At 38.9% G+C, this 26372-nt stretch overlaps 1 protein-coding gene across 2 annotated transcripts; it reads left to right on the top strand.

Annotated features, from left to right (window-relative positions):
* Window positions 1-126: 126 nt before the first annotated feature.
* On the top strand, window positions 127-25650 carry POP1 (POP1 homolog, ribonuclease P/MRP subunit). 2 transcript variants are annotated; one of them, XM_032705738.1, is made up of 15 exons: window positions 127-303; window positions 2708-2893; window positions 3735-3910; window positions 6282-6530; window positions 7087-7174; window positions 8245-8420; window positions 9039-9289; window positions 9407-9500; window positions 10277-10388; window positions 11350-11469; window positions 17941-18050; window positions 19406-19597; window positions 20450-20604; window positions 21431-21772; window positions 22541-25650. In XM_032705738.1, the coding sequence occupies exons 1-15, from the start codon at window positions 183-185 to the stop codon at window positions 23199-23201; spliced, it is 3033 nt and encodes a 1010-aa protein (XP_032561629.1). In that variant the 5' UTR covers window positions 127-182; the 3' UTR covers window positions 23202-25650. The 2 variants fall into 2 exon arrangements, with proteins under 2 accessions (XP_032561629.1, XP_032561639.1); XM_032705748.1 differs by lacking the exon at window positions 127-303 and adding an exon at window positions 3042-3224 and having other exon boundaries at window positions 2798-2893.
* Window positions 25651-26372: the final 722 nt, after the last annotated feature.

The following is a 26372-nucleotide window of genomic DNA, read 5'->3' as shown; positions in this document are numbered from 1 at the left end:
AGTGGGTATGGTGCGCATGCGCCACATAGGGCGCATGCAGCCGCGTGTGCTGGTGGAGGTCGCGCCGCGAGCGAGCGCTGGGTCTGTGGCGGTGCCTGTGCCCGCTCCGCCCGCGGCTGCACCGCCCGCCAGCCCCTCCCGCCTCCCCCCGCTACCCAGAGGCTCGGCAGGCCCCGCCGGAGATGTCTGGGGCGCGGGAGAAGAAGCGGGCCAAGAAGATGAGGAACCAGCCGGCCAGCGTGACGCTTCCGGCAGAGCCGGGGCCCTTCGCCGGCGGCGGGAGCAGAGCCTGCCCGCCCCCAGGTACAGCCGGCCGGGTGTCCCCGTCCCCTCAGCCCCCGGTGTGCCCGCCATGGGAGTACCCGAGGCTTCGTCCCCTGCTATAGACTCCTTTAGTCCTGGTGCTGCCATAAATCCCGTTAGTACAGGATTCTCGTTAATATGGGAGAATCGTGGAATCTCCAGAGTAATTCCAAATCCACCTGGGCGCGTTCCTGTGTATCCTGCTCTAGGTGATCCTGCCTTGACGGAGATGGGAGGTTGGACCGAATGATCTCCAGAGGTCCTTTCCGACCCTGACAGTTCTGGGAATATGCGCTTCTCTGTATCATCCATTCGATTACACAACAAATCCCTGTGGTTCCTAGTCTTGAAATGAATTTGGATGTTATATTTCATCCAGCGGCCCCCCTCTTTTTCTGTCAGGCCTCGGAGCTGCAGGAGGGGCTGGTTTAGCCTTCTGGCGCTGTGATAAATGCACTGATTTTCCCTCAGATCAGCATGCCCGACCAGTTTGCCTCTTGAGGCTTGTGGCTCCTATATCTGTGCAAGGGTATTGGCAGGAGGCAGCAGGACCTGTCCCTAAAATGGCAGTGTCTCTGGGTCATTGCTGAAGCATTCTGTACACAGGTAACCTTTGCAGCTGAAGATTGAAGGATCCTGCCAGCTTGTATACCACATGATTTTTTCATCTGTCTTTTGACCTGCATCTTGTATGCTTCAGTTGGACCTCACACACCCTCCCATTTAGATATATTGTTACCTAAAAACACATGAAAGGGCTTGTTACTGTGAGGCTTTCAAAAGATGACAAATTGCATCTTTGTGGTTGAAGAAAAAAATGCTAAAGTGTCACAGTCTATTTAGGTGACTGAAGAGTTCCTAAGCAGACAGAATGACATAGCAAATTATGCTCAGTCATGTCTGAAGATTTTGGAATATCATTACAGCAGTACTGCCAGATTAAACACATTTTTCTAACTTTATTTGTAACAGGGAACTTCTAAAATTACATGGTTATGCTCTTCTGTTCTATTAAATAGAGTGGATTTTCATCCATGTAACATTCTTCTATAGTGTTAATATCTCAGTTTAACAGGGCTATTTTGTAGAAACAGGAAAGAAAAATTCTAGATAGGAGTTATAAAACTATGGATATCCATAGAAGCTGAAATAATTTAAATTTTATTTAGGTGTTAAGTCATTCACTGCTTTTTGAAACACTCTTCCATCTTCTGATTAAAATTTTTAGTTCCTCCATTGAGAGGGTGTGCTTGTGATATGAGTTAATTTTGGGCTGTAAGGCTACACAGATTTGCTGACTGAGGCAGTTTCCATTCCTCTTTCCCAATTATTTCCTTCTCACCTTCACCTCAGTGCCTGGACAGTGCTGCTCTCAGCCACATGGAAAACCCAGGTCAAGGACTTACTTGTTCTACATAAAAGCTGATTTCTGTTTTCCACAGCAAATTACTTTTTTAACTGTACTACTGCGGTTCTGCATGATGTGTGGTTGCAGCAGGCTGTAACAGCATTGCTACTGAACATAAAACTTCAACATCTTGCTTATTTGAAATGGAAAAAGAAGGTTCTTTACCATTTTTAGTTCACATAAATTGATGCTGCTGGAGGTGAATCTGCTCCTGGCTGTTCTTTGTGCCAATGGTAGCATTTTTGGGATGAAAGGACAGGCTTGTCTCACCCCATTTCTCTGCACATACAGATTGATTTTTCACTAGAGAAGTCCCTGAACTGTATGGCCCCATGTTCTCTCAAGCACTCATCTTGATGAAGTGGGTGGGGTGGTGGGAATGGCTGTCTGGGCCCTTTTTAGTTTGGTTTTCAGCTTGAACAGCCTGAGAACCATATCTCAAGCTATACTAGAAATCTTAACCAAGACTTAACTGAATATAAAGTAATCTAAAGTAATATATAATGTTAGTTAGGGTGAATATACACTAATCATTGAATATGGACTTCATGGCCCTCTTCAACTTTAAGTACTGCTAAGTGCTCTTGTTATATACTGCCCGACAAGAATACATTTGCTTATAGGAAAAAAAGGGGGAAGAAGAAAAAAAAACTGCTGGTTTGATACTAAATCCTGACTAGACAATAATAAAAATCACTACTGATGTTGCATGGACTGATTTCAGTCAGGCTCTTGGAGGCAAAGTCTGGATTGGGTACCATTTTCAGAATGTGCAAAAATTACTTAATCTGCTTGGTGCAGGACAGTGTAAAATTCTTATTTATTCCTATAAGAAAGAACTTAATTCTTCTGATTTCTTATGGTTTTTTCAGTTACATATATTAAGTATAATAGGAGGAATCTGCAATGCAGTTTCATGAGGAAAGACTGTAGAGTTATTAGTTACTCAGACTGCTTTGCATTTCTCTAACCTCTTTTCATCTCTAAACCTTCCAGGAGATGTTCGTTCTGAGCAGCAGCATCAGCAGCAGCAGAAATTTTCAAATCAGTCAGCTGGGCCTTCTTACAGAAAAGACCAATATTTTTCAAAAGGGCAAAGTAGAGGAGAGAGAGCCAGAGGAAGAGGAGGATGGCAAGGAGGATGCCAGAGTGTTTCTGAGGAAATGCCAAAATACATAACGGGTTTGTATATATGAAAAGGTCATAATTTTATGTCCAGGACAATTTTGCTGGTGATTAAGTTTGCTGTCTGTCTTTGTTTTTGTGCAAGAGCAAAAATTAGAACTGATGCTATGTTCTTCTGTTTTTCCTGATTTTCTCCAAAACACAGAAGTAGTTGTGAACTGGAATGAATGACCAGCTGTTGTTCAATGGGTCCTTTCGGACTTCTGAGTTGAAAAGTTGCACCTGCTTGTAGTGAGGGATATGCATTTTGGTTTCTGTTTGCCAGCAAAATGAGTACCGACAGTCATCTGCTTTTAATGTAGCCAGTGAAACTGATTTTACCCATGATGTAAGTTAAAGACAGCTTTTTATCTAACAGAACGTTTATTTAGGAGAGCAGATTAGCTTTGCAAAATGTGGCAGTGCTCTGATAGTGGATAGACCTCCATAAGCATAAAACAAGACCAAGTTCTGGATTTTTATTTGATCACTTTAAAACAGTCTGTAATGTGATTACTGCTTCCTTTTTTTCTCCACGCTGAAATTCTTTTCATCTCTCTGAATATCATCTGAAAAGATTGCTATTTTAATTTAACAAAAAACTTCAATGCAAATAGGACTTGTTGGTTATACCACGGCTTTCAGATTCATTCACATATAAATATTTGCTTGAACGTATCTGTAAGCTTCAGGATATCTAAAGAATTGAAATTTCCTCAGTAATAGTGTGCAGTACTTACTTTTATGTCAAGAAAGTATTGAACTGATATACTGGGAGTAATTCCATAATTTATGTACAGTATCCTTCTCTTTGTTTTTTGATATTTGTCGTGCTCTGATGCAGTCCTTTTCATTCCAGTGTCTACCTTTGCTCAAGCTCGTGCTGCTGAAATCAATGCCATGTTGAAAGCGGTTTCGCAGAAGTCTTCAAACTCTCTAGTTTTCCAGACTCTCCCCAGACACATGCGAAGGCGAGCAATGAGTCACAATATTAAACGCCTACCCAGGCGGCTCCAAGAGATGGCCAGGAAAGAGGTATAAGTGCGTTTTACAGCATTTGATATACTGGGCATAGCTAATGCACAGTGTTCAGCTGTACATTTATTAATATTAAGACCTGAAATTATCTGCAAAACTTCCCTGGGTACCCTAAAGTTTGAGTGACATTTGGATGCAAAATGCAGGAACACCTCAGTTCTAGGTGTTTGCTCAAGTAGGTCTCATTAACCACTTGGCTTTGTGATTGCTGGACATCTTGAAAAGTTATTAGAGTAATGTTAAAAGGATCCACTGCAGGAGGGTTTGTTCAGGTCGTGCACTGGTCTCAGGTGGTCCAAGAGTCCACAGTAAGACCTATCTGCCCTGCACCACCACAGTTTTAGGGTGCGACCCTGCTGGCTCAAACCAGCATGGCTGATGGACAGTTCACGTGTTATAGCTCTAATGTGGGAGGTACACTGGGGTTATTGGCAGGCTGCATGCAGCTTAAGACTTACTTATTGACTATTCCTAGTAGCTTATGAAACTGATTTTGTGTCAGTATGTCAGCATTTAGTCAGAATATGCCTATGCACTTGCTCCTTACCCCCTGTGGCTTTCATGTGTGTTTAAAAAAAATTTAAAAAATTGTTTTGGCAGAATTTTATTGGAAATTATCTTTCTGATGTTTGGCACTGATCACTTTATCATCTCTAGAGACTCCTTAAAGTGATTGAGTTTGCTTGGTAAATTTTCTGTGTATTAAGGTTGACTGATAAATGTATTTATTGCATTCTTTTTTCCATTGCATTGTCTTTCTTAAGTTCTTTGAGACCTTACTGCCTCCATCCTCAGTTCCTGAAGATAATTGTTAGTAGTTCAGAAATTGCTTTGTGTACTTCCTTGCTGCACACCAACTACATGTTTCTTAGGATCCAATAACTACATGTTATTGGATCTTCATAACCCATAACTCTTATTTTACTATCTTGGTTAGCATTCTTTTTGCTTTGTCAGTCATGACAAGAGATGCAGTTTGGCCTGTTTTCTGAGAACTGAAGGAAGAAGGTGTGGGCTATTTTGCATAGTTAATTATTTGCTCTATCCTTGTTAAATCTAGATTTCTTTAGTGTCTATATTCTTTTGTGTCCTGCTTTTTTAAGTCCTTCCATGTGACAGCTTATCTGACTTCTGCGTACATGCTCACACTCTCACATCCATGTATGACTCTTGGATATCTGACATTATTTAACTGGCCCTGGTACAGTTGTATTTCTTCTTCTGTATTTTCTGTCTTCAGGTCTCTTGGTGTACTTTGTGTGTTTGCACAGTCTCTTTTGTTTCATGCTTTCCTACAGCTTGTCATATCTCCATTATTTGCTTTTGTAAAGCTTCTGTCTATTACTTTGCAGTGTTTGAGGTCTGCATCTTCAAAGTTACCTGTTTCACTTCTGCTGCATTTTCTTCATTTGTCTAAGATCCTTTATCATGACCATTTTCATCTAAACATTTACCCAGACCATCTCTTATCTTTTCAGAAAGCTTAAATATGTATATTTTTCACCTACAATACCACATCCCTTTTTCTCTAATTCCCTTTCTAAGCCAGTCCCCTACCATTGATCCAGTGGCTTGTATTGCCTCCTCTGAGGTGGGATGGTGGGTCTGATGGGAAGATATTTTCTTTTTTTTTTCAATTTTCGTGGGTTACTTCAGTGTTTTTTGTGTTCTTGGCACCAATCTTCTAGGATTCTCTTTCCTTTGCTGTTCTTATAACCAGTGGTCTGTTGTCAGCTGTTTCTTGGTCAGCTTGCAAAGGATATCCTAAGAATCTTTTTGTATCTTATAGTCCCCATTTCTTTCTACCACGTCTCTTCACAAAAAGACAAATCAAATGTTGATTGAATCAAGCCTTCCTCTCCAGCCATGCATTCGCCCATAATAATTCAGACCTTGACTGGGTTTGGTTATCAAAAATTTGGTCAGGATATCACCACAGTCCTCTCTTGCCTGCTTTTACGTATTGTAGAACCCTTAGGGTCCTACCTGACAATCTGAGAGTCTGTACTGCTTCTGTAGGAGCTCAAATCAACAGGTGTTTTTAATGTCACATGGATTTGTTCATGTGAATATACTGATGTGTGGCAAAAACTCAGACAGGAAGTAGCAGATCTTACTGTTCACTGTTAAGTTTCTGAATGTGTGGGGATTTTGTTTTATGTGTGGGTTTCACCCAAACCTTGATGCACTTCTATGGATGTCGCTCGTGTAGAATGTTTCAAAGTGTTAGTTACCCTCAAGAATTATCCAACGTCAGAATAAAGTATAACTTAATGTTAGCACTTCCTGTATCCTTATATTTCAGCCTTTTTCTTTTCAGAAGTTTGTTCTCGAGATTTACTTCCATATCCTCTCTTTTAAAAAACAGGCAGAGAAAGCTGTACATCAGAAAAAAGAACAGTCAAAGACTAAATGCCGCAAAGCCAGAAGGCGCCACATAAATTTGGTAGCAGAGTTTAATCGTAGGCAAAGAAAGAATATTTGGCTGGAAACGCATATTTGGCATGCAAAGAGATTTCACATGGTAAAGAAATGGGGATACTGTTTAGGAAACAGCCCTACAGAGAAGAGCTACAGGGCTTGTTACCGAGCCATGACAAAACACTGCCTTCTTCAGGTACCGCGTTTTACATCTGTTTTCTTTGTTATTTTGCCAAGGCGAAGTAATCAACTCTTCAGTTATAATGAATATTTCTGTCTCTTTGAAGTATTGTTGTGTCAGCTGTTAAAATACCTGCTGAGTATGAAATAAAAGATTTTATATTTGTAATTAAAGGTGGCGAGTATCAGAGAGAACAAGATGAATCTTTAAAAGACTCTTATGGTAACTATGACTGAAATACTACATTTTCAGTCTTCTCAAGAGCCAAGAGATTAAGTGAAACTCTGTATCATCTTCCTAAGCAGCATGCTATTGAAAAGAGACACTTTGTTCCATGTCCTTTTTGGTCTATTGGTTTGAGGGGAGGTTGGCCCTCAAATGAGAAATACCTGTCAGCCTTCCTATAACTAACAATTTTGAGTTAGAAAAGTAATTTTTCCTTCCTCTTTGACAAATTTTAGAGAATGAAAAATTAATACTTCAGTGTAAATTGTGAAGCCTTGTCTGGTCCTTTCTTAGCAGGCTCACTTTCAAGAGTTATTCTTACTTTACCACTATCCTGTTGTTTCAGGACTTATCGTATTATTGTTGCCTGGAATTGACTGGTAAAGAGAATGAACTTCTGAAGCAACTTGGTCGAATATGTAGCACTGACACAGGTAAAATTTATGGAGTTCAAAAGAAAAATTCTGAATAGACTAAAGGATGATCCATCATTTTCCTTTTTTAATAACGTACCAGTCTCAGTAACAAAGTTGATACCAAAGATAACAAAGTTGTGATTTTGGGTGGAAAACATAATTAAAATGTTGTTACGACCCGCCCCAGAAAAAGGGAGGGGAGTAACTCAGGTTTTTATCAATAATTCCCTTGGGGTGGATTAGAGTGAAACGACACTGAATAATCGGTGTCTGAAAACATATACTGGCAAGGTTTATTTTAACAATTCTGTATCAACAAGCATGCTAACAGTTTGGGTGTTGTCATAAAACAATGTAACATAAAGATAACTTTTGGGGGGGGAGAAACTGTTTGGGGGAGAGGAAGACTGGGATGAGAGTAAGGGAAAAGAGAAACTGAGAATACAAAAGAAATGGACATAGTCACCGCCCATGGGATCCAGCGATGCTTGAGAGCGATGGTCATGATTCGCAGGCGGTGGGGGAGAAGGAGAACTCCCAAATTCTCAAAGTCACCAGTCAGTTTATATACCCTCAGCATGCTTTTGCACCTCCCTGGCTTGAGGAGTTGTTTGCCTTTTAGGGCTTAGCACTGGAGGGAGGGATGGGCCTGATTGGCCACCTGAGGTATCTTCTTGCCTTTTTAGGGCTTAGTCCACCTGAGGCATCTTCTTGCCTTTTTAGGGCTTAGTCCACCTGAGGCATCTTCTTGCCTTTTTAGGGCTTAGTCCACCTGAGGCATCTTCTTGCCTTTTAGGGCTTAGCACTGAGGGGATGGGCTCAACTGTCCATCTGGGGTATCCCCTTCCATTTTTAGGGCAAAAAGTCAAAGCCTGCAAACTCCTGGAGTGCATAAATCATTAACTATTTCAGTCTCTGACAAATGTGTCATACTAGGACTAGAAATTCTTATTTTCTTATTAAGTTGCTTATTAATAAGCTAATTTTGGTACAACATTAGCAACCCAGCAGCCAGACTGAATTTCAATTTTCTTTTGTTTATTAAACAAGAGATTATTTTGTTTTTCAGTAAGTGTTGTCTCTTTTAGGATTAACATTTCAAGAGGCTTGTTGTCTGTCTGGAAGATTCGAGGGTTCCCTGAATCTCTACCGAGCAGATCGCTATCCTGAGGAGATGCTTGGTCCTGTTACATTTATTTGGAGACCCAGGGATGGGTCTGAACACAGACAGTTGTGGATATGGGTTCATCCAGCTCTAAAGCAGGTGGGTTTTTTTGTATAGTTGAACTCTTATCTTTTTATGCATTGTACAGTCTTAATGCTGAAGATGTCATCTGAAAAGTATGGAAGAGTTGGATATAATACATGACTTTAGGAATTAAAAGTTGGAAAACTGTTTCTGCTGTAACAATATTCATGTTCTGCAGCTTGTTTTTATAAAGGTGGTACAGAGGGTGGATGCTGCTGAGGCATTTACTGTTTGAGCTTGTTAAAAGTTTTGTAGTGTAACTTGCTTCAGGATACATGTGCAGTATGATGTTGCTTGATTCATATCCTTTCCATTGGCACCCCCAACAGGCTAAGTTTAATATCATCACAGGTAATCATAATCTGATACTTAGCTATCAGCTTTAGAAAAGAATTAAAAAGTAAAATGTGTGCAAGCAATTTTTCTTATGTTAATTTACATGAGAACAAATTCTTAGTAACATTCAATATTACTTTCAGCTTTTGTTAGCGAGCTCTTAAATTCATCAGAATTAAGTTTATTCCTTTAAATCCAAATAGGAAAATTAAATAATACAGTGTAATTTTTTGAAAGTGTGCTTAAGTTTTGCAGGGCACTGCTTATCATCCTAATACAAACTTTGTTTTTCTTAAGGACGTACTGAGGGAGTTAAAAGCAATTTTTCAGTGTTCAGAGCCTGAAGAAATCTGTATTACTGAGCCTGTTACAACATCAATTCAAGAGGAAAAACAAATGGAGGTTGTTATGAGCCCTGGCAAGAAAAGAAAGAAGGAGGATAAAGAAGGAGAAAAAGTTGTGCCAGTTAAAAAAATAATTGGTGACGGCACTAGAGATCCATTTCAGTCCTACTCTTGGATCTCACAGACTACTGGTATTGCAATCAGGTTTGTTCATAGTAGAGTCAGAAACTGTGGCCTATAACTACATAACATAGCTGGTTTAATAGTGTACTGGGGAAAAAAATGTATGTTGTACACTCACTTGAAATTTTTCTCTTTCAGTGACAGAAGCATGGAGATTCTCAGATACCGGCTGATTGGCCCGTTATCACATTCAGTCCTTACAGAGACCCTGAAAGCTGCTTCTGTCCAAACAGTAAGGAAATTGGCAGTTTGGATGTTAGTGTAATTTCGGTAATGTTCCTAGCATGTGCAAGCTTGTTTTGCTTAGAAATAACCATAAATTATCTAGCCTTACTTATTATAAAGGCTAACCTGTGTATTACTCTTGTTATCTTCTCTGTATTGGTTCTCTTGATCAATGCTGATCTCAGGAAGAACTCATATCTGGATTTTAAGTGGCAGTAGGAAGAAAATAAAAATAATGGTGCTGTTGAGCAGGCTGTGTAGTTTCTGCTGTAGTGATGTATTCTGCTCAGAGGTCCAGAATAATTTGTGTTCTGTTTGACAAACCCTAGACCGTTTTCTCAAGCAGTGAGCTAGAGCACTAGAACTAAAGGGCAAAGTTTTGTGTTTTCAATCAAATATTCAGTTCCTCCAGGATGTGGGGGTTTTGTGTGCCTCTTGGCACATGGTGTCACTGTGGTTTTAATGGTGGGTTTGTTTTTTTTTTGTCTCTTGCAGCAAACATGATGGGGACCATGAAATTTCTGGCTTTCTGTAAGAAATAATGACAGAATTAGGAAGTATTGTGCATTGCTTTTTTTATTTTTGGAACATGGGCTAAATTGAACAGCATATTAGGGATTACTGTAAAGTATAGGACTACATTGAATCATGAAAAATTTTTTTGGTTTAAAACATGAAGGGAGAGAAAGTGACTATAGTGGTTGAGGCAAACTGAGAGTGAATTCACACTGACAGAAAGTAATAAATAACCATTTGAGTTTAATTAGATGTGTTTTTTTCCAGGAGATGGCAGACTCAGAGACGCAACTGAATAACTGGTGGGTAGAAAACTGCAAGGACTCTGAAAAAGTATCTCTTCATCAATGTCAAAGTGCTATCTTTGAGCTACTAGAAGGTATTTGGGCATGTGGGTGCTATGGGAGGAAGGGAAAACTCTTAAAATCTAGTGGTCAGAATTGACATGTTAATGAGTTGACTTCAATGTGGACATGCTTATTTTTTGCACGATCCAGAGAGTGATGCCTTTGAGAATGTGCTTAGGTAATTACCATGGCATGACAAAGAATTGAGAAATGTTATATCAGAGTTTTTAAAGGAATTTAAATCATCTGTGTAGTCCAAACTCTTAATAGATAAACTGAATCTTGTTTGTTATCTTTGTAAACTTAGATTTGAGATTGCTGATGGGATACACAGTCTGATGGATGCTCTTACTCTCTCCCCTCATACACTCAAATTAAGACAATAAGTTCTACAATACTTCCCCAGATAAAATGGTAGTCTTCTACCCAAAGTGAAAGTATTATACCTTGCTTTATAAATGTTTACTTCTAATTAACAGTTGTATATTTGGCTGAATTTTAAAGTATCTTAAAGTTAACAACATCTCCTCACTTTCTAGCACTGAAGCAGGTAAGGAACTGGCTTTGGTAGATCTCACACTATACTCAAGCTGTCTGTCCAATGTGAGGCAGTTAAGCAGAGATGAGGTAAATCTTTTACAAAACATTTCTAAATTTACTTTCTCTGGAAGACAAGTATAAAACAAAGGTTGTTGATTCTTTGATATGTGCCAAATGCAAAGGATGAATTGAATCTGTGAGCATGACCTCACTTCTATGCTTAAAATTAAATGCAAACCAAGTCTTGCCTTGCTGTTGTTGACTTCCTTGGTCTTGGACATTTAACAAGCATTGGTGAGTTTTCAAAGCATTAAATAGAGTACTCTGGATTGCTTTGCTGGCTTAGGTGGTGTCACATCCCTGCAGGCAAAAAATGCATAAAATACTAGTCCAGAAAAAGATCACAACTTAATTGGTGCTTTCATGGCATTGTTCATCTGTGTGTTTTTAAAGGGATGAGTTCACCATCAGAAATGCCACCAGGTACAATACTTGGCCTAACTGTTGGAGATCCTCGAATCAATTTGCCAAAAAAGAAGACAAAAGCCAGGCCTGACTTTGAAAAATACCAAGGTAAAATGCCTGGCTTATATCATGCTTCTTGTGGAACTGACAAAGGGAGGAGTTTCAGTTTCTCTCTACACTTCTTTTCATTTACTGTCATCTTCTATGGATTGTCTCTTGCTGTTTTCCTTAAGCTTTTGATTTTCAGAATGTTTCCTTCCCCTTTCCACAGCCCCTGGCCAAACAGAAACAGCTTGAAAGTTGCATAGGTTTTAGAACAGCAGTTGTGAGGGAGGGACATGCACCAAAGCTGGTCTTGTGCTCAGTGGAAGCCTCTGTCTGACCATACAGATGATCCAGGTTCGAATCCTGGCAAGGCCAACCAGGTGCTAAAAGCTACTTAGTAAGTTTTTGTTTGCTGTTTAGTCTTCCTGATGCTGTCTATCTCTCCAAGAAGATATCTGCTATTTCTGGTTAATAGTCCTACAGTGATGAATGTTCCAATTTCATTGGGAAAAAATAATAACATTGCAGGATTAGTATTTCAGATGGCCAGGATGTGATTATGCTAAAAAATGAAAGATGCAAGCATGACTTCTGAAATTTTCATTTCAGTGCTGACTTATATAGGATTTCAGTGCAAAATTCAAATTCAGCTGGAAGTGAACGTTCTTGAAAAATGTGCGAGAGTTTATACGGTGGGGTTTGTGCACAGTGCTGTGTAGGCATTCCCAATTAGGTTGAGTGGACACAGGTTGCCTGACCTAATATACAAAACATCCTTGCCAGCTAGCAAGCAGTAGCACATAGGGTAAGTTGAAAGTTCCAGAGACTTAAAAATACTTAATTTCTTTGGAGATGTGTCTAGTGAAAGACACTAGAATAATGTAGTCTTACCTTTCACTTAAATCGGGTTGAATACCTACTTCAGTTACTATCTTTTAGCTCTCTGCACAATTCTGTTATTTTCATTTTCTTACATCCTCCGGTTCTACATCCTAGAACAGCCTTTCTGTTAATTATTTCTGCTCAGCTAAGTTTCTCATCATTAGTGTTCCTGTTGGAAATGCTGCAGCATACATGACCTCTACTTTGGTTCCTTCCTGTTGAGAAGTAAGGTGAGCAATGTAGCACTTATTTAAGGATACTGGTTTGAGCTGATAGAGGAGTTAGCAACTGCAAAAAGTAATTTTGCTCCCTTCATTCTGCTTGCCATGTCTGAAGATGTGTTCAAGAAGGCAAGATCAAGAGAAGGCATCTAGGTATTGGAAATATCTAAAAGTAGTTTCTCTCTCGCTGCCAGAGCTGTTTGTCCCTCAGGAAGGATCGTCATGGTAAAGAGGTAATGATGTAAGATAGGGAGTCAAGAGGACCTTTGTGTTTTTCCTGTGGCTAGCTAGAAATGTCCATCTTCAAGATCTTTCTACCTGGGGTTATCCTTTACTTACAAAAAATCTTGCAAACCACAAGTACTCAGAAAAGTTGGTGTTGCTTTCCAGTTTCTTTCTGAGTCTTTTTTTTTGTTTCATCATGAAGTCAAAGCTGCTTCTGTCCTCTCTGACTTTTATTCAGGAGGGGGAGAAGGTCCTTGTTCAGCTAGCGAGGGAAGGTAAACTGCCTAATACCTTCCAATTTAGATTCTGCTAAATGACTTATTATTACACATGACTAAAAAAGTTGAGGAGGCAGAGAAATGAAAGAAGACAGACAATACAGCTGTCTTCCAGTAGCAAATCAAAAGGATGTCATGGTAAGAGAGTAGAAGAGGAGAGGACAGCCCTCCTATGTTCTTGTAATTAGGGAGAGAATAGGAGGAACTGATGGTTTAGCAGGGAAAGTGGCAGCTGTTTTCTACGTTTCCGACCTAAGTTTGACTTCCTCATGCTGCACGGGAGGAATCATTCACAAGCTCCTGCATACGTGTTACACGTGCAGTGGGGGAATCCTTTGGCGCGGTAGTTCACATCTCAGCGCTGGGGTCTTAACTGCCACTTTCCTGTTTCCCTCAGAGTATTCTTCTATGTTAGTTGGAAAGAGAGGCTGTTGTTACTCTCTAAAGACTTTTGTTCTTAACCTAATTTTGTAGTTGACTTTGTGTCAGCTACTACCTGTGATTTACTTCTGCCTTAATGAGCCTCCTTGTTAAAGTAGTTAAAAGCAGAGAATTTACATTTTTTTTAAATCCTTCTAGAAAATTAATCTACGTTAAATATTTAACTCAGATACTTAGATAATTTTCTAATCAGGAGAAAGCATTCCAGTGCATTTGGTTCTTGTTTTTGAAAGAAAAAGTAAAGTTGCATATGTATTAATAAAAGGAAACCTAGACATAACTGTGCAGAATCCATTTTATGTCTTATCTGTTCTCTGTGCAATCATTACACTTTGTTGCTGCAATTCACTGTTTCAGGACCCATTATAAGGTCATTCTGAATTCAGACTAGTTTATAATCTCTTCAGAGCACGGGGTCTTGTTGCCTATTTCACTGCCTTTATACATCAGTTAGAATCATAGAATTGTTTATGTTGGAAAAGACCTCTAAGATCAAGTCCAGCCATTAACCCAGCATTGCTGTCTATCACTTTGATTTATTCTTTTTTTCTGTAAGCCTCCTTGGTTGCCTGGCAGGTTTGCAGAAGCTAAAATCAGTTAAATATATGAAGAAGAACCTATTGCAAGCTAGTCAGTGCAAAAGAATCACCTCTAACTGAAGAAGTTTGTAAGCCGCAAGAGGCAAGGAGCTGGCAGAGTGAAGAAATGCAACACGATGTACTGATTCTAGTGTTGTACTCTTCTCTAGGACCCTATTATTGGCCACACTTGGAATCAGATGAGTGAAATATCCAGCAAGAATTTCATCAAAAGCAATGATTATTAAAGATTATTCTAGTTTGACTTAGCATTTTCACTAGTATTTTTCCAATCAGTTCTGTCCCCTCATTCTACTGGTTCTTTTGCCAGGAGTAACCCTGGAATGGAGACTGTCCTCCTCTTCACTTTTTTTTGAAGGGCAATTTGTTCAACCAGAAAAGGAAGGAATTTAATCATGGCACATAGCATACATCACTACAGCAGTAGCATTATCAACATTTCCACAGTAACACCCACCCAGTAAAAAGTTAGACTTCTCTAAGATCTGTAATTCCATTTCAATGGTATTAGTTTTCTCCTGTAAGAAAAAAAAAAATCTTTTTATAAGCCTTAGAACTACATAAACTTTCTGAGCCTTGATTGTGTTGTAGCCTTACTCAGGTGTGGTAGTATTTTCAGCTGATCTCAATTTAAAAAATATTAATAGTCGTTCATTTGCCTTAATGACATCATGTTGGTTAAGCAATAAAAAGGAATCATTTCTGTATTCCACACTTTCCCCCCATTTTTCTTCCCAGACACTCAAATGCTATTAGGATTGATATTAGTAAGATTGATATTAGTAAGATTGAAGTGCCACTGCTTATGGTAGCAGATTTCTTTTTCTTCAGTGTCATATAAAAGCTAACTGATTTTCTTAGACAATCTTGACTAATTTGCATTTGTTTGTCAAATGAGTGAATAGTTTAGGTAAGTTACAGCCATCATCTTTGCTTGTGGATTGTCATACATACACTCTGTGAAACTGATACACATCTGTCCATATTGCTTTTTTTTCTGAAATGCTGTTCTAAAGTATGCCTGAGTAGTTTTTTCCCTGTGAGTGACATGCTAACAAATCAAATGTAATTTCAGTCTTTCCCAGTTACTTGCACTCTTGAATGCATATGCATGTGTGAAAGCTGTGTGTTATGGACACGTGCTGATGGGATTTAATCAAAAAACTGTCCTCATTTCTTCAAGCTGGAGGATAAATAATTTTTCACTGCCTTCTCAGCAGCTTTATGCCTTCTGGAAGTCAAGGCTCCCTGTAAGCAATCAGTTCTCACATGACTGCACATTAGTGCTGTTCTTTTCTCCAGTTTAAAGTACACTTCTGACATTTTGATATGTATTTACTGTCTTCTGTGGGAGAAAGCAAAATTCCACGGCCTTAAAAAACAGTCAGCATGGAGTATGGTGAAGCTTTTAAATGATACATATAGATGCATGAATGAGATGCATAGAAGGAAAATGCACCCTGAAAGGTATATGAGCTGAAGTTCCTTCTGCAGACACAGAGCCTGGGTCCTTGCCTGTAAACACGTCTCTTGCAGAATTTCAGGTGTCTGTCCTCAGTTGTCCTGATACACACACCCCTATGTACATAGGACTCTGAAACAGCTTATTTTTGGCTTTTTTTTTTTTTGCAAAAGGGAGGAAAGAGAATTTTCAACTCTTAGACCTGTCTTCTAAGACTGTTCAGATAATCAGCTATGCAAATCAGATCAACAGCTTGAAACGGAACAAAACCTCCCTCTATCTGTTTGTGTTGTCTAAGCACCAACCATTGACACCAGCAGAAGTAGCCTGTCACTGAGCTTTCTGTGCTTAGTAATGCAACTTCTTGTTTCCTATACTAGCCCTAACATCTTTCACTATCAGCAACTTATTCATCAGTAGGGTTATTTCCCCAGCAATCTTAAAATGTGGACTGAAGAAAACGAGAGAGAGGTAAGAAATAAGAACTGGTGTGAGAGTTTGGGATTATGATTTGAATTACAGTATGCTTAGTAGAAAGAATAAATTCTCCAAGGTAGTGGGGATCAAAGAGAAAGAATGTACCAAGTTAGAGAAGGGTATTTTAAGGTAGTGAGGAAGATATTGGATGCATGGTGGTGATGGAAAGAGACTGACTTAAAAGGGCTTTCTGTAGTGGGGAAAAAACGTTCTTGCCATTATAGTATACAGGAATTGTAAAGAACTCCAAGAATATGACAAGGATAGACTGCCTGAACTGTGGTAATAAAAAGAAATGTTAAAAAAAAGCACAAAAAGTTACAGTGAATAATTTACAGTGAAGGAACTAGAACATGTTTAAATGATTTAACATAAAGAGATTCTGGTGTTCGCAAATGCTTTCTGTACAGAAGATAGAAAAGGTTCATTCCTTACCTTATGTTTGCTTGTAATTATGTGCCCTAAGTCACATAGTAAGAGTCAGAAAGAAATTCCCCACCACCACTACCTACAGTTTCGTTGCTGTCTTTTCTCCTTCCTTTGGGATATTGATATTTGCTGTATCTTCAGATAAAATGTGCTTTGTCTCTAGGAGTGTTGAGCTCTCTTAGGTTCTTAATCAGGTTCCTGTCCTTAATTTTTGGTCTGAAAAGGAATTCTTCTGGCTTAATTGGCAAGAATTTCTTTTTAGTTGTATTGTTCTTAATTTGGAGGAATGTCACCCTAATCTGATAACTTCTTTAGCATTTCTTCTCACATAAATCTAACTCATTAGCAAGAATGCATAGCAGGTATCAACTTGATAACACTATGAAACTGTCACGAATGATGCCATAGGTAATATTTTTTGCAAAGGATTTTGCAAATTTTAGTAATGGGGACATCTTAAAGAGTATGGATTTTAAATAAACAGTTATTGCAGTTATGTTTGACAGTACCTATCGTATTGTTATTACCACTGAATAGTCCCTATCTTCTGTGCTTCAAGTCTTTGTCAACATTACCTGGAAAAATCAGTGGAACCATTTTTAAAAGACTTAAGTAATTTTAAAAAACAAAACAAACCCTGACATGTTCTGTTCCTTTAATGTGTAAGACCTTGTAGATGACAAAATGAGGAGCAGTCACTTTAAGTTTTAATCACAGAACTATTAATAGGTTCATTGAGTTATTTATGGATAAGAATTATTTTACTTAAAATATGGATCAGCATACATTACATACTGTACACTGAAGGCTTTTAATCCACAGATCACTAAAGGTAGGTATACACTTTCTTTGCTTTGCTTAGATCACGAAACAGAAGAAGAGATAGGGTATTTAATACTTCAACGTAAGTTTTAAAGGTAGAAGTGTTATTTATCATCAGTAATGTACACAACTGTTGATTTGTGCAGACATAAGGAAGAATAGTCCCTTCCTTGAAGTGCAGAGTCTGAAAAGATCCAGAATGGAAAGCTAGTGCTAAATATGTAGTTGCATGCTAGTCATTTCCATACAAATATTTCCTGTATGTACATTTCTTAAAGGTAATACTCACTTTTCTTACAAGTTTACTTAGGCAGACTTATTTCAGGACTTGTAATGTTACTCTTCCTGATTTTCTGCAAACCTGTTGAATTTCACACTCTGCCTGAAAGGTCAAATTCCAGAACATTAAAGTTGGCATGTAAAGATCTAATTTAGATTTCCAAAGGTGTTGTCACTTGTAATAAGAAATGCTGGTAAAAAAATGCCAGGTTAGTTCTTCTAACAGTTTGTTTTGTATTCGGTATTTGGAAAAACATGATAGGAACCTACTCCAGAAGCAGTGATGCCTGTTAAGCTTTTAATAGTCTTTCCTTGGTTGTCTGCCCATTGTACTTATGATAGTGGAGTGATTTTGGACATTTGATATTTAAACCACAAAAATTGTTTGAATTTTGTTTAAAGGTTCTCTTCTTTTCTAGATAAAGTTAGGCAGCTGTACCTAGAGGGTGTACCCGTAGACTGTGCTCACAGCTTTATCTGGGACCAGGACATCTGTAAGAACGTCACTGAAAATAAAATCTCAGAGCAGGTAACTAAGTAGGTGGATTGCCACAGAGAAAATGGCTAATGGTCTATAGAGTCCATAGAAAGAGGCTCTTGAGACTTGTATAAATCCAAGGTCGATCAGTAGTTTCCTGATGTCATAGTATCCAGTTGCTGACTTGAAGTGATTTTTTTGTAGCCTTTGTATAATGTTCTTGCACAACCATCGTTCGTGACTCAATTAAAAGAAAGCTTTATTGCATTGTCTACAGGACTAAATACTTGTAGGTTTATTTATCAGAAGAGTTTGGAATTAGATTTTCCTACATCACCTTGACTCAAGTGCAGCAGATAAGAGGGATAAGTGGCAGAGAGAGGCTCTGGCCTTTCACTCGTAGCCAGGATTATTCTCCTGATAAAAGAACTGTGGAAGTTGGAAGGAAATAAATCCTCTAGTTCTGAACTGCAGCACACTATGCTGTGGGCATTCTGGGCAATAACTCATGATTTGTAGAGAACTTTAAACTTGCTGTTGCAGATTTGAAATCTACCTTGACATTTTCGTTCACAATGGAGGAGCAGCCCATAGAGTTCGTGGGTGAATTGCACTTTATGTGGTGGTTTAGTCACAACAAGTGATAAACTTTCAGCACCATTGTAATCAGAAAGAGTAAACACTTGCATACCAGAAAGATCTTTTTAAATATTCTCTTTATGTAAATTAGTTATGTGCTCTTTCAAACTGGCTGACATAGTGTTAAGAAAGGAGAGTACCTGGAAAATATTGTGCTAGCACGTGACAGTTGTCAACACAGTCTTTTTGTAGATGACAGTGTTTTTCATGCTATCATGAAATTTAATGTTTACGTTATAAAACAGAGGGAGTCTGATGGTCTGGTTTTTTATAAATGTATTCTTAATGTGGTACAATGGAATATAACAACTGGTGATTGACAAAGCCTTGGTGCCAGCATGCTTTATGTGAAACTGTTTCATGACCAAATGTTCTTCCCATCTCCTTGGATGTAGTTCAGATTTGCTCTATGTATTGACAAACTGTCTGAAAGCACCTGTTCAGTCTAGTCTTGTGCACAAATCTATAATACGACATTGCAATGTTTGTTTTTCCTCCTTCATTTGTGTTGTACGTTTTTTTGCCCTGAGTTTCAGTACCTGCTCTCCATCAAGGACTACAGAAGTAAGAAGGATGATAAGAGGGTGCTTCATACTCTTCTAAAATAACTTTTCATACCCTGATAAAATTCTGTTAAAATATATAGTGTATTACTAGAATATTTTTCCTAACTGTAAGCTCAGTTCTTCTTTGTATCTTGGAAGGGGTATCTGGAAGAGGGAAGAAGAATGGTTACTAACTTCTGGGAAATGTCTCCTCCTTCTCAGGATTTAAACCATCTGAGAGCTCAGTTACTGGTACCTGGATCACACCTTGATTTGGGTCCTTGTGAATCTAAGATTCCCATACTGTTGGTGCAGCAACCAGGGAAAATGGCTGGAGAAGATCGACCAGGATGGGGGAGTGGCTGGGATATCTATCTCCCAAAGGGCTGGGGCATGGCTTTCTGGATTCCTTTTGTAAGTGACTGATGCCAAATTGCAAGTAAATATGACAAATAATTTGGTTTAAATTAATTGATTTTAGAGAGTGTACTTCACATTGTATAACTAATTCACAATTACAGGATCAAAATCCCACTTTAAAAGAGAACGTATGAACCGATTTGATGACTGAAGCTTGGCCTTGAAACTTAAAGCAACAGCTTCTGTCCACATAGCATCTAAAAGCAGCAAGTCAGTGGGGAGTCAGGAGAGGAAGCTGAAGCTATAGCTCTCTGGTTTTGTGTTTCTGCAGGGATATGTTTCTAAAGAGAAATCATTTGGTGCCTGCTGCTAATCTATTTCCAGCTTGGCTATCTCCACCTCTGTCAACAAACTGGTTGCCTCTGATTTGGGAGAGAGCTGGAAACACAAAATTTTAGTTAAGCTTGAATACTCCTCTGATGCTGTTTGGAGCATCCTGCTTTGAATGTTTAGGTGGCAGTTTTAATATCTTTCTGCAGTTAAATTTATGCTTTTGAATGTGCAGGGGCATTAATTGCAGTGATACCTGTTGTGTGGTATAGATTGGGCAGTGACTGTTGAAGTATTACAACATTCCTGGCAATGTACAGGATTAGAATCTATGAAATTCTTTTCAATTTCATTGATAGTTTTTCAGAATTAAATTTAAAGAACATTGCTAACATTTTTTTTGAAATAGGCATGTAGAACTGTAGAAACCATACTTAAGTTTATTTTTTGAAAGCTAAAGTGTTAGACTTACAATTTTGTAAGGCAGTAGCTTCTGGAGCATTAATGGTTTTGTTTCAGTTAGGAAGCTGGAATCAGTACAAACATTGCTTTTTGGGTGTTTGGTTTTTATAACAGATATATCAAGGTGTACGTGTCGGTGGCTTGCAAGAAGCATTAAAGCATTCTGAATATCAAAGAACACCTCACACTCCAAATGATTTCCCAGACTGCCAGGCAGGAAGGCAGTTTGCCAAAGAACTGGAAACCAGCCTTCTTGAACAATTCAAACGGTAATATTAACTTAAAAATTAATTACAAGAATGACAAAAAGGAATACTGCTTAAAATATTCCCTTAATTATCTGTTATTGTGTTCATTTAAACTTGAACTTAATATTGACATCTTTCACTAATGCTTTAAATCTTATATTATAAAAAAGAATCCTAAATATATTTAACTCTGCTAAACAGGGCATACGAATTAAAACATTCTGTTCCCAGAGACGTGCTCAGTTATAGGACTGTAACAAGGCTGCAAAACAATAAAATAAACAAAGCTATTCCAAGTTCCCTAGGTAGAAAATGAGGGAGGAGGTAAGAGAATGCAGAGGCAGAATACCAAAGTACCAAGTGTTAAAGAATAAAGTGAATTAAGAAGTACATCTCAGTGTGTACTTTTAAAATATCAGGTAGTCTGCAGTTTTCCTTCATTTTCACTGCAACAAACACAAAACTCTTAACCATGAGTGTGGAGTAGCTGGAAGTGTCCTCTGCACCAACTGGTGTTGGTTCCCCTTCAAGCCAGGAGGGGAACGTAGGAGAAGTTCAGAGGAAAAGGTGGTGGTGTCAATCACAGCACATAGACACTTCCAGCTGGCTGAAAGGATATGGTCGTCAAACATACAGCGGTGTTTTCTAGATTGTTATCTCATTGAACAAGAATTTTAAAGTTACAAAGGGAATGCACAGTTAACTTCCCGCTCTAAATACTTGATTTTGAAAACAGAAAACATTATTAGACTAGCAGGAAAAAGTAGACAGCCTTTTGAAGTGCTAAATACTGAGTAAAGGCCCAGGAAACAAATATTCTTAACTACTTACTTGGTTTATCATTTAGACGTCCACCTGCAAAAAGGGCAAATTATGTCAAGCTGGGCACTCTGTCTCCTTTCATCTGTCCTTGGGGGCAGCTGACAAAGAACTGGGAAGGAAGAATGAAAGCTTCAGGAGGATTTGTACATCCTTCTTCCCCACACACTGAGTGCTGCACAACTGAAGGGCATAATTATTGTGACCCCAAAGCAGAAGTGGTCAGAGAAACTTCCCCTGAGACTGGTGAGGTAGAGGAGACCATGGAAATAACAAGTTCTGAAGGTGCCCTAAAGACAGAGGATGTTACAAGCACTCATGACCTTGGTGAGAGAGATGAAACTAAGACAAGTGACTTTATTGTTCTCAGGTATGTCAAAATGATACACACATGTTATTTCTTTATTGGGAATTATTGAATTGAGGAAAAGAAGAGCCCAGTCTTGAATATTAAGATAAGGGAATTATTTGATCCAAATACAGTGAGATTAAATAGTTTTGCGTGGATCAGAATTTCCCGTTGAGTGGAAGTCCTTTGCTTTTCCCCAGCAAACTTAGTGACTAGAGGAAGTAAATTCCTGAAATTATTTTAAATATAACACTCTGGAGTTTACTGTGTTTACTTAGAGTTGGCATATTCTGGCTGCTTCCAGGTGGATGGAGCTTTTAGAGGTTCATGTTTTTGATTTTTAAAACTGTTGCTGTGAAAATCGTCTTGCATTCTCTTCTGTAATACATCATCACAGGTGGTTCTTGCACTCCAAAGAAAATAGAGAATCCCCTGCATTCCAGTGCAACGCATGAGGGCAGCAACAGTGTTTGGAAAGTGCCTGAATGCAAGACTTAGTGTAGTTACCAGAGAAGAAAACTTTGGAAGTTCTGGACTGCATTAATGTCACTGAAGGTTTTAGAGTATTTGTGGTTTAACAAGTTTTGAGGGTTTTAACAAGTAGTGTCACCTTCCTTCTGAAGACAACACATGAATTCCATTCCCCCATGTTCTTTTTGTGCTAAGAGTGATCTGAAAACCCCAGGGCTTTTATTAATCATGCTCTTGCAAATATGTGGGGTGCTGGATTTCTGTTGTACTGCTTGTTAATAACTATCCATGATATTTATTTTTGAAAATTTTTAATAGGAGTGAGAAACTACTAATGCAGTTATCAGCCTGGTGCTATCCCACTGCTGGAAAAGATCGGCGAATCCGTCTTATTTCTCGACTGGGACAGAAAGAAATGACTGAAGATGTTTTTTTGCCAATCCTGATGAGCTATCCAAGGGCTCTTGTCTGGGTCAACTTGTCACTCTTGAGAAAGGGGAACCCTGAATTACATGCCATGATTTGCATCCCAACAGAAGACGACTTGCTGCATCTAAGCAAAGACAAACTCTTCTGTGGTCCCCAAGAACCCAAACATCGTGACATATTCAAGGACAAGGTACAGAGACAAAAAGAGGAGAAGAAGAAGAAGAAAAAGGGTGGCACAAAGGCTTTAGAAGGTGACCCTCTGAGCGTTCCAGATAAAGACACAACTGAAGACCATGAAGACCTCATTCTTGGTCTTTGGTCAGATGCTCTCCCAGATGTTACTTCCCACTGCTCCAGGACTATCTTGGGATATGTCACTCGAGGGGATTTTTCATTGGCTGCAGGGTGTGGAGAAGCTCTGGGTTTTGTTAGCTTGACAGGGTTAATTTATATGTTATACAACCAACCAGCAGATAAGAAAGGGCTTGTTTTGTTAAGGACTCCAGCATCTTTACAGTACAGATTTGCAAGACTTAATATTGAGGTTTAAGTATAATTGCAACGCAGTAGAATGCCAAAAATACCAAAGAATGCCTGTTTTGTACTCTGTGGCCTTTCTAATTTATCTCAAATTTGAGGTTATTCTGAACCCCAACATCTCTAAGATTATAAAATAATTAAAAGGCTTTTTAGCATTATTCAAGAAAATAACTAATGCATAAACAGACCTAGTATTACTTTTGATGTCTGCATTGCTAAGGATTTCTAACAGGTCATTATCACGATCTTCTTTATCTCTAAAGAAGCACGTTCTTCATTTTTCTCCTCAAAGCAGTGGATGTTGTAACAATATACAGAAAGTCATCATTTTCATTTTAGAAACCTTTGGTCAGATGGACTGTAGCTTCACAGTGCACTTTCACATGTAACTGCATGCAGTCTGATCCAGTATATATAGCAAGTGGCTTTCCTGATCCCTCATACCTGAATAGATGTGACTGCAGTGCAAAGGAGCCGAGTAGAGAAACTTTGAACAGAAAGTTTAATGCTTAAATGAAATGCAAATAATATGTAGCCCAGCTATATAATTTTGAATTATAGAAACTGGAGTTTTTAAAATGGAAAGCATATCAGTCTCTCTCTCTGGTCTGAAAGGTAATAAGCTTTGCAGATGCAAATTGCTGGTGGTGGGTCAGCATACATTTTCTGTTAATAATAGGGGATATTTTTCTTCCTTATAACATGAGATTATTTTTGTATGGACTATGCTAGGATTGAAAGTTTCTTCATGTTACAGTACAGTTCATGAATGTTGTTCAAACAGTCAAAACTTGTAAAGCATGCTGGGGGATGAAGGGAAAAAGGTGTTTGAATTCACTGGGGCAGTGCGTGTAGGTTGTTGGGTTTTGGTGTTCTGTTGGGTTGTTTTTTGATAGCCTTAAGCATTTAGCCATTCTTGAATTAAGCAGCTCGAAAAGGAATTTACAACAATACGCTGTAGTTTAGTAGCAGCATGATACAAATATATGCCAGTTGGTAAAATTACCCTGAAATTATCATGTACAAATAAAAATGTAATCTATTCTTGAGTTGAGAGTCTATTGACTAAGCTTGATTCTTAGAGAAATTAAACATGGATAAGTAACAACCTTGTCTTTCTAAGTATCAGTCTGCAAATTAATTCTCTCACAGTTCTATTTGAAAGTCTTAGGTGAATAGATTAATGTTGGCTGGAGTTGTTGGAGGAAGGATTTAGCATGCTTTACCCTCAAAATTATTAAAATTTAGGACCATTTTTTGATTAAATATAGCACATATATGGGGAAGGGGCGAAACCATCTCTGATCACAAGGGAAGTATTGGAAGTGGGGCTGGATTTGGTTTTTTAAGTCTTCAGAATATGGATTGTAGAGTGTGCACCACCTGTGGGAATTAGGGTGGCATGTGGGACAGAGAGATGGAGCCTCCAGCACAGCTTGGACCACAGCTCCATGAGAAATCATACCAAATGGCTCAGCACCACGCACCTTTGATGCACCTGATAAACCAATCACTGTCCCAGAAAGGTCCTGAGAAGCATTTGCAGGAAAGCCAGCAGATGGCCCCACAGGAAAAAGCTTGGTTCTGGCAGGGCTGGGATTCACACGCTTCTGGCCATGTGAGTGCTGCAGCCTGTAGGTATGTGTGAATAAGGAGCCCCTTAAACGTTACAGCCTGGCTGCTCTGATCAAGTTCTCTCATGGTAATAATCCTGAATTTAATGAACCTTTTGAATTGTAAGCCCCATTGAAATATTTGTAGGATCACATTTCCAGAGCTGTGCTTCATGGGAAGAAAGGAGGGGAGGTGATGTTTGTATGTTTTTTTCCCTCATTACCTCCCTCATCTTAGTAGATACATATTTTCTTACCTCACCATAGACCTGGCTTGTATGTGAGAAAGAAAGACGAGAAGCCCCCCCACCCAAGCTATTATTTTTTCTTTTCTGCTTGTAGATCTTTTGTTCCCTGAATCTTTCCCAGGTTTTTATTTTTTTAAAAAAACATCTGGAGTCTTTTTTCTTTTCCTCCTATTTGTAATTTCTGCCAGGTTTTCATTTTGACACTTCCTGTTACTTTTCTTTGATTTCCATTCTTTATTTTTGATTTATGATCCTTGTCTCTGGTGAGCCAGTGAACAGAAACTGGAATCCAAGCGCATCCTGTTCTGTATATCTTGTAATATTGTTACACAGTTGTTTTCCTTTAAGTCAATGATTTATGCCTTAAGACTTCACTCCTTGTAAAAAACAATGCAAACTCGATAAGTTAAAAATGCTCAAAACTCCCAGCCAAAATTTGTCAGAAAAGTACTATGACTTTATGTAGCTGCAAGGAAATTTTTATCTGTGGTTGCAATTTCCAGATTCTGAGCGTCTCGAGGGTAACTTAGTCATAAAAACCATGTCAACACTGGATAATCAAACTGTGGATAATTAAACCTGTGTTATCTGTGTATCAGCTGTACTGTATGTCTGTGCTCATCATGTTGAATCAGGTGTAGTTTACAACACACATCTGCTCTTACTACAGTTGCTACACGTTGGTTAACTACCCCAGAGCATCTGGACCAGCTCCTGTGGGCTGTGATACATGAGCATTTTTGGGAACCTAGGAAGCTCTTGCCTAGTGAAAGCAATTCTCACAAGCTCTCTGACTCCCATGCTGTCCTCCAGATAACTTTCTCAAAATAGATGCCAGCACAAATCCTTAGCTCTCGTTCTGTGCTTGGCAAGAGCTTTTGGAAGCTAAAATGAAGTACAGAAGGCAATTTTGGCATTCTCTGTAGCACTGGGAAGAGCTTGAATGGTAACACACTGCTCCTGTAGCTCTTTCTATGGCTCCCTCAGAGCAGCTGTATCAGACTCACCTGGGGCAGGGTCTTTTCCTGGTCTGAACCATGACTTGCATGGTAGTTGCCTGCCATGTTGACAGCACAGTGATTGATGGACCTACCAAGCTGAGGGTCTCCAAGATACACATTCTTTACCATTGCAAATCCAGAAAATGAGGTTGCAGAGAAGGATGGTGATTACTCTGTGGGAGGAGGTGAGGTGTGACTGGGTCCAGATTGTGTGTTTGTTAAAGATGTTCAGGACGCTCTGTTTAGCAGCCTGTAAGTAATGGAAGAAGTTAGCTGGCTGAAAGGCAGTTGGGGTTGTTGAAACAAATCTGGGAAAATA

The sequence above is a fragment of the Chiroxiphia lanceolata genome, chromosome 1, assembly GCF_009829145.1.
Source record: "Chiroxiphia lanceolata isolate bChiLan1 chromosome 1, bChiLan1.pri, whole genome shotgun sequence".
Lineage (NCBI taxonomy): Eukaryota > Metazoa > Chordata > Aves > Passeriformes > Pipridae > Chiroxiphia > Chiroxiphia lanceolata.
This window is presented reverse-complemented; position numbering and strand designations above follow the sequence as displayed.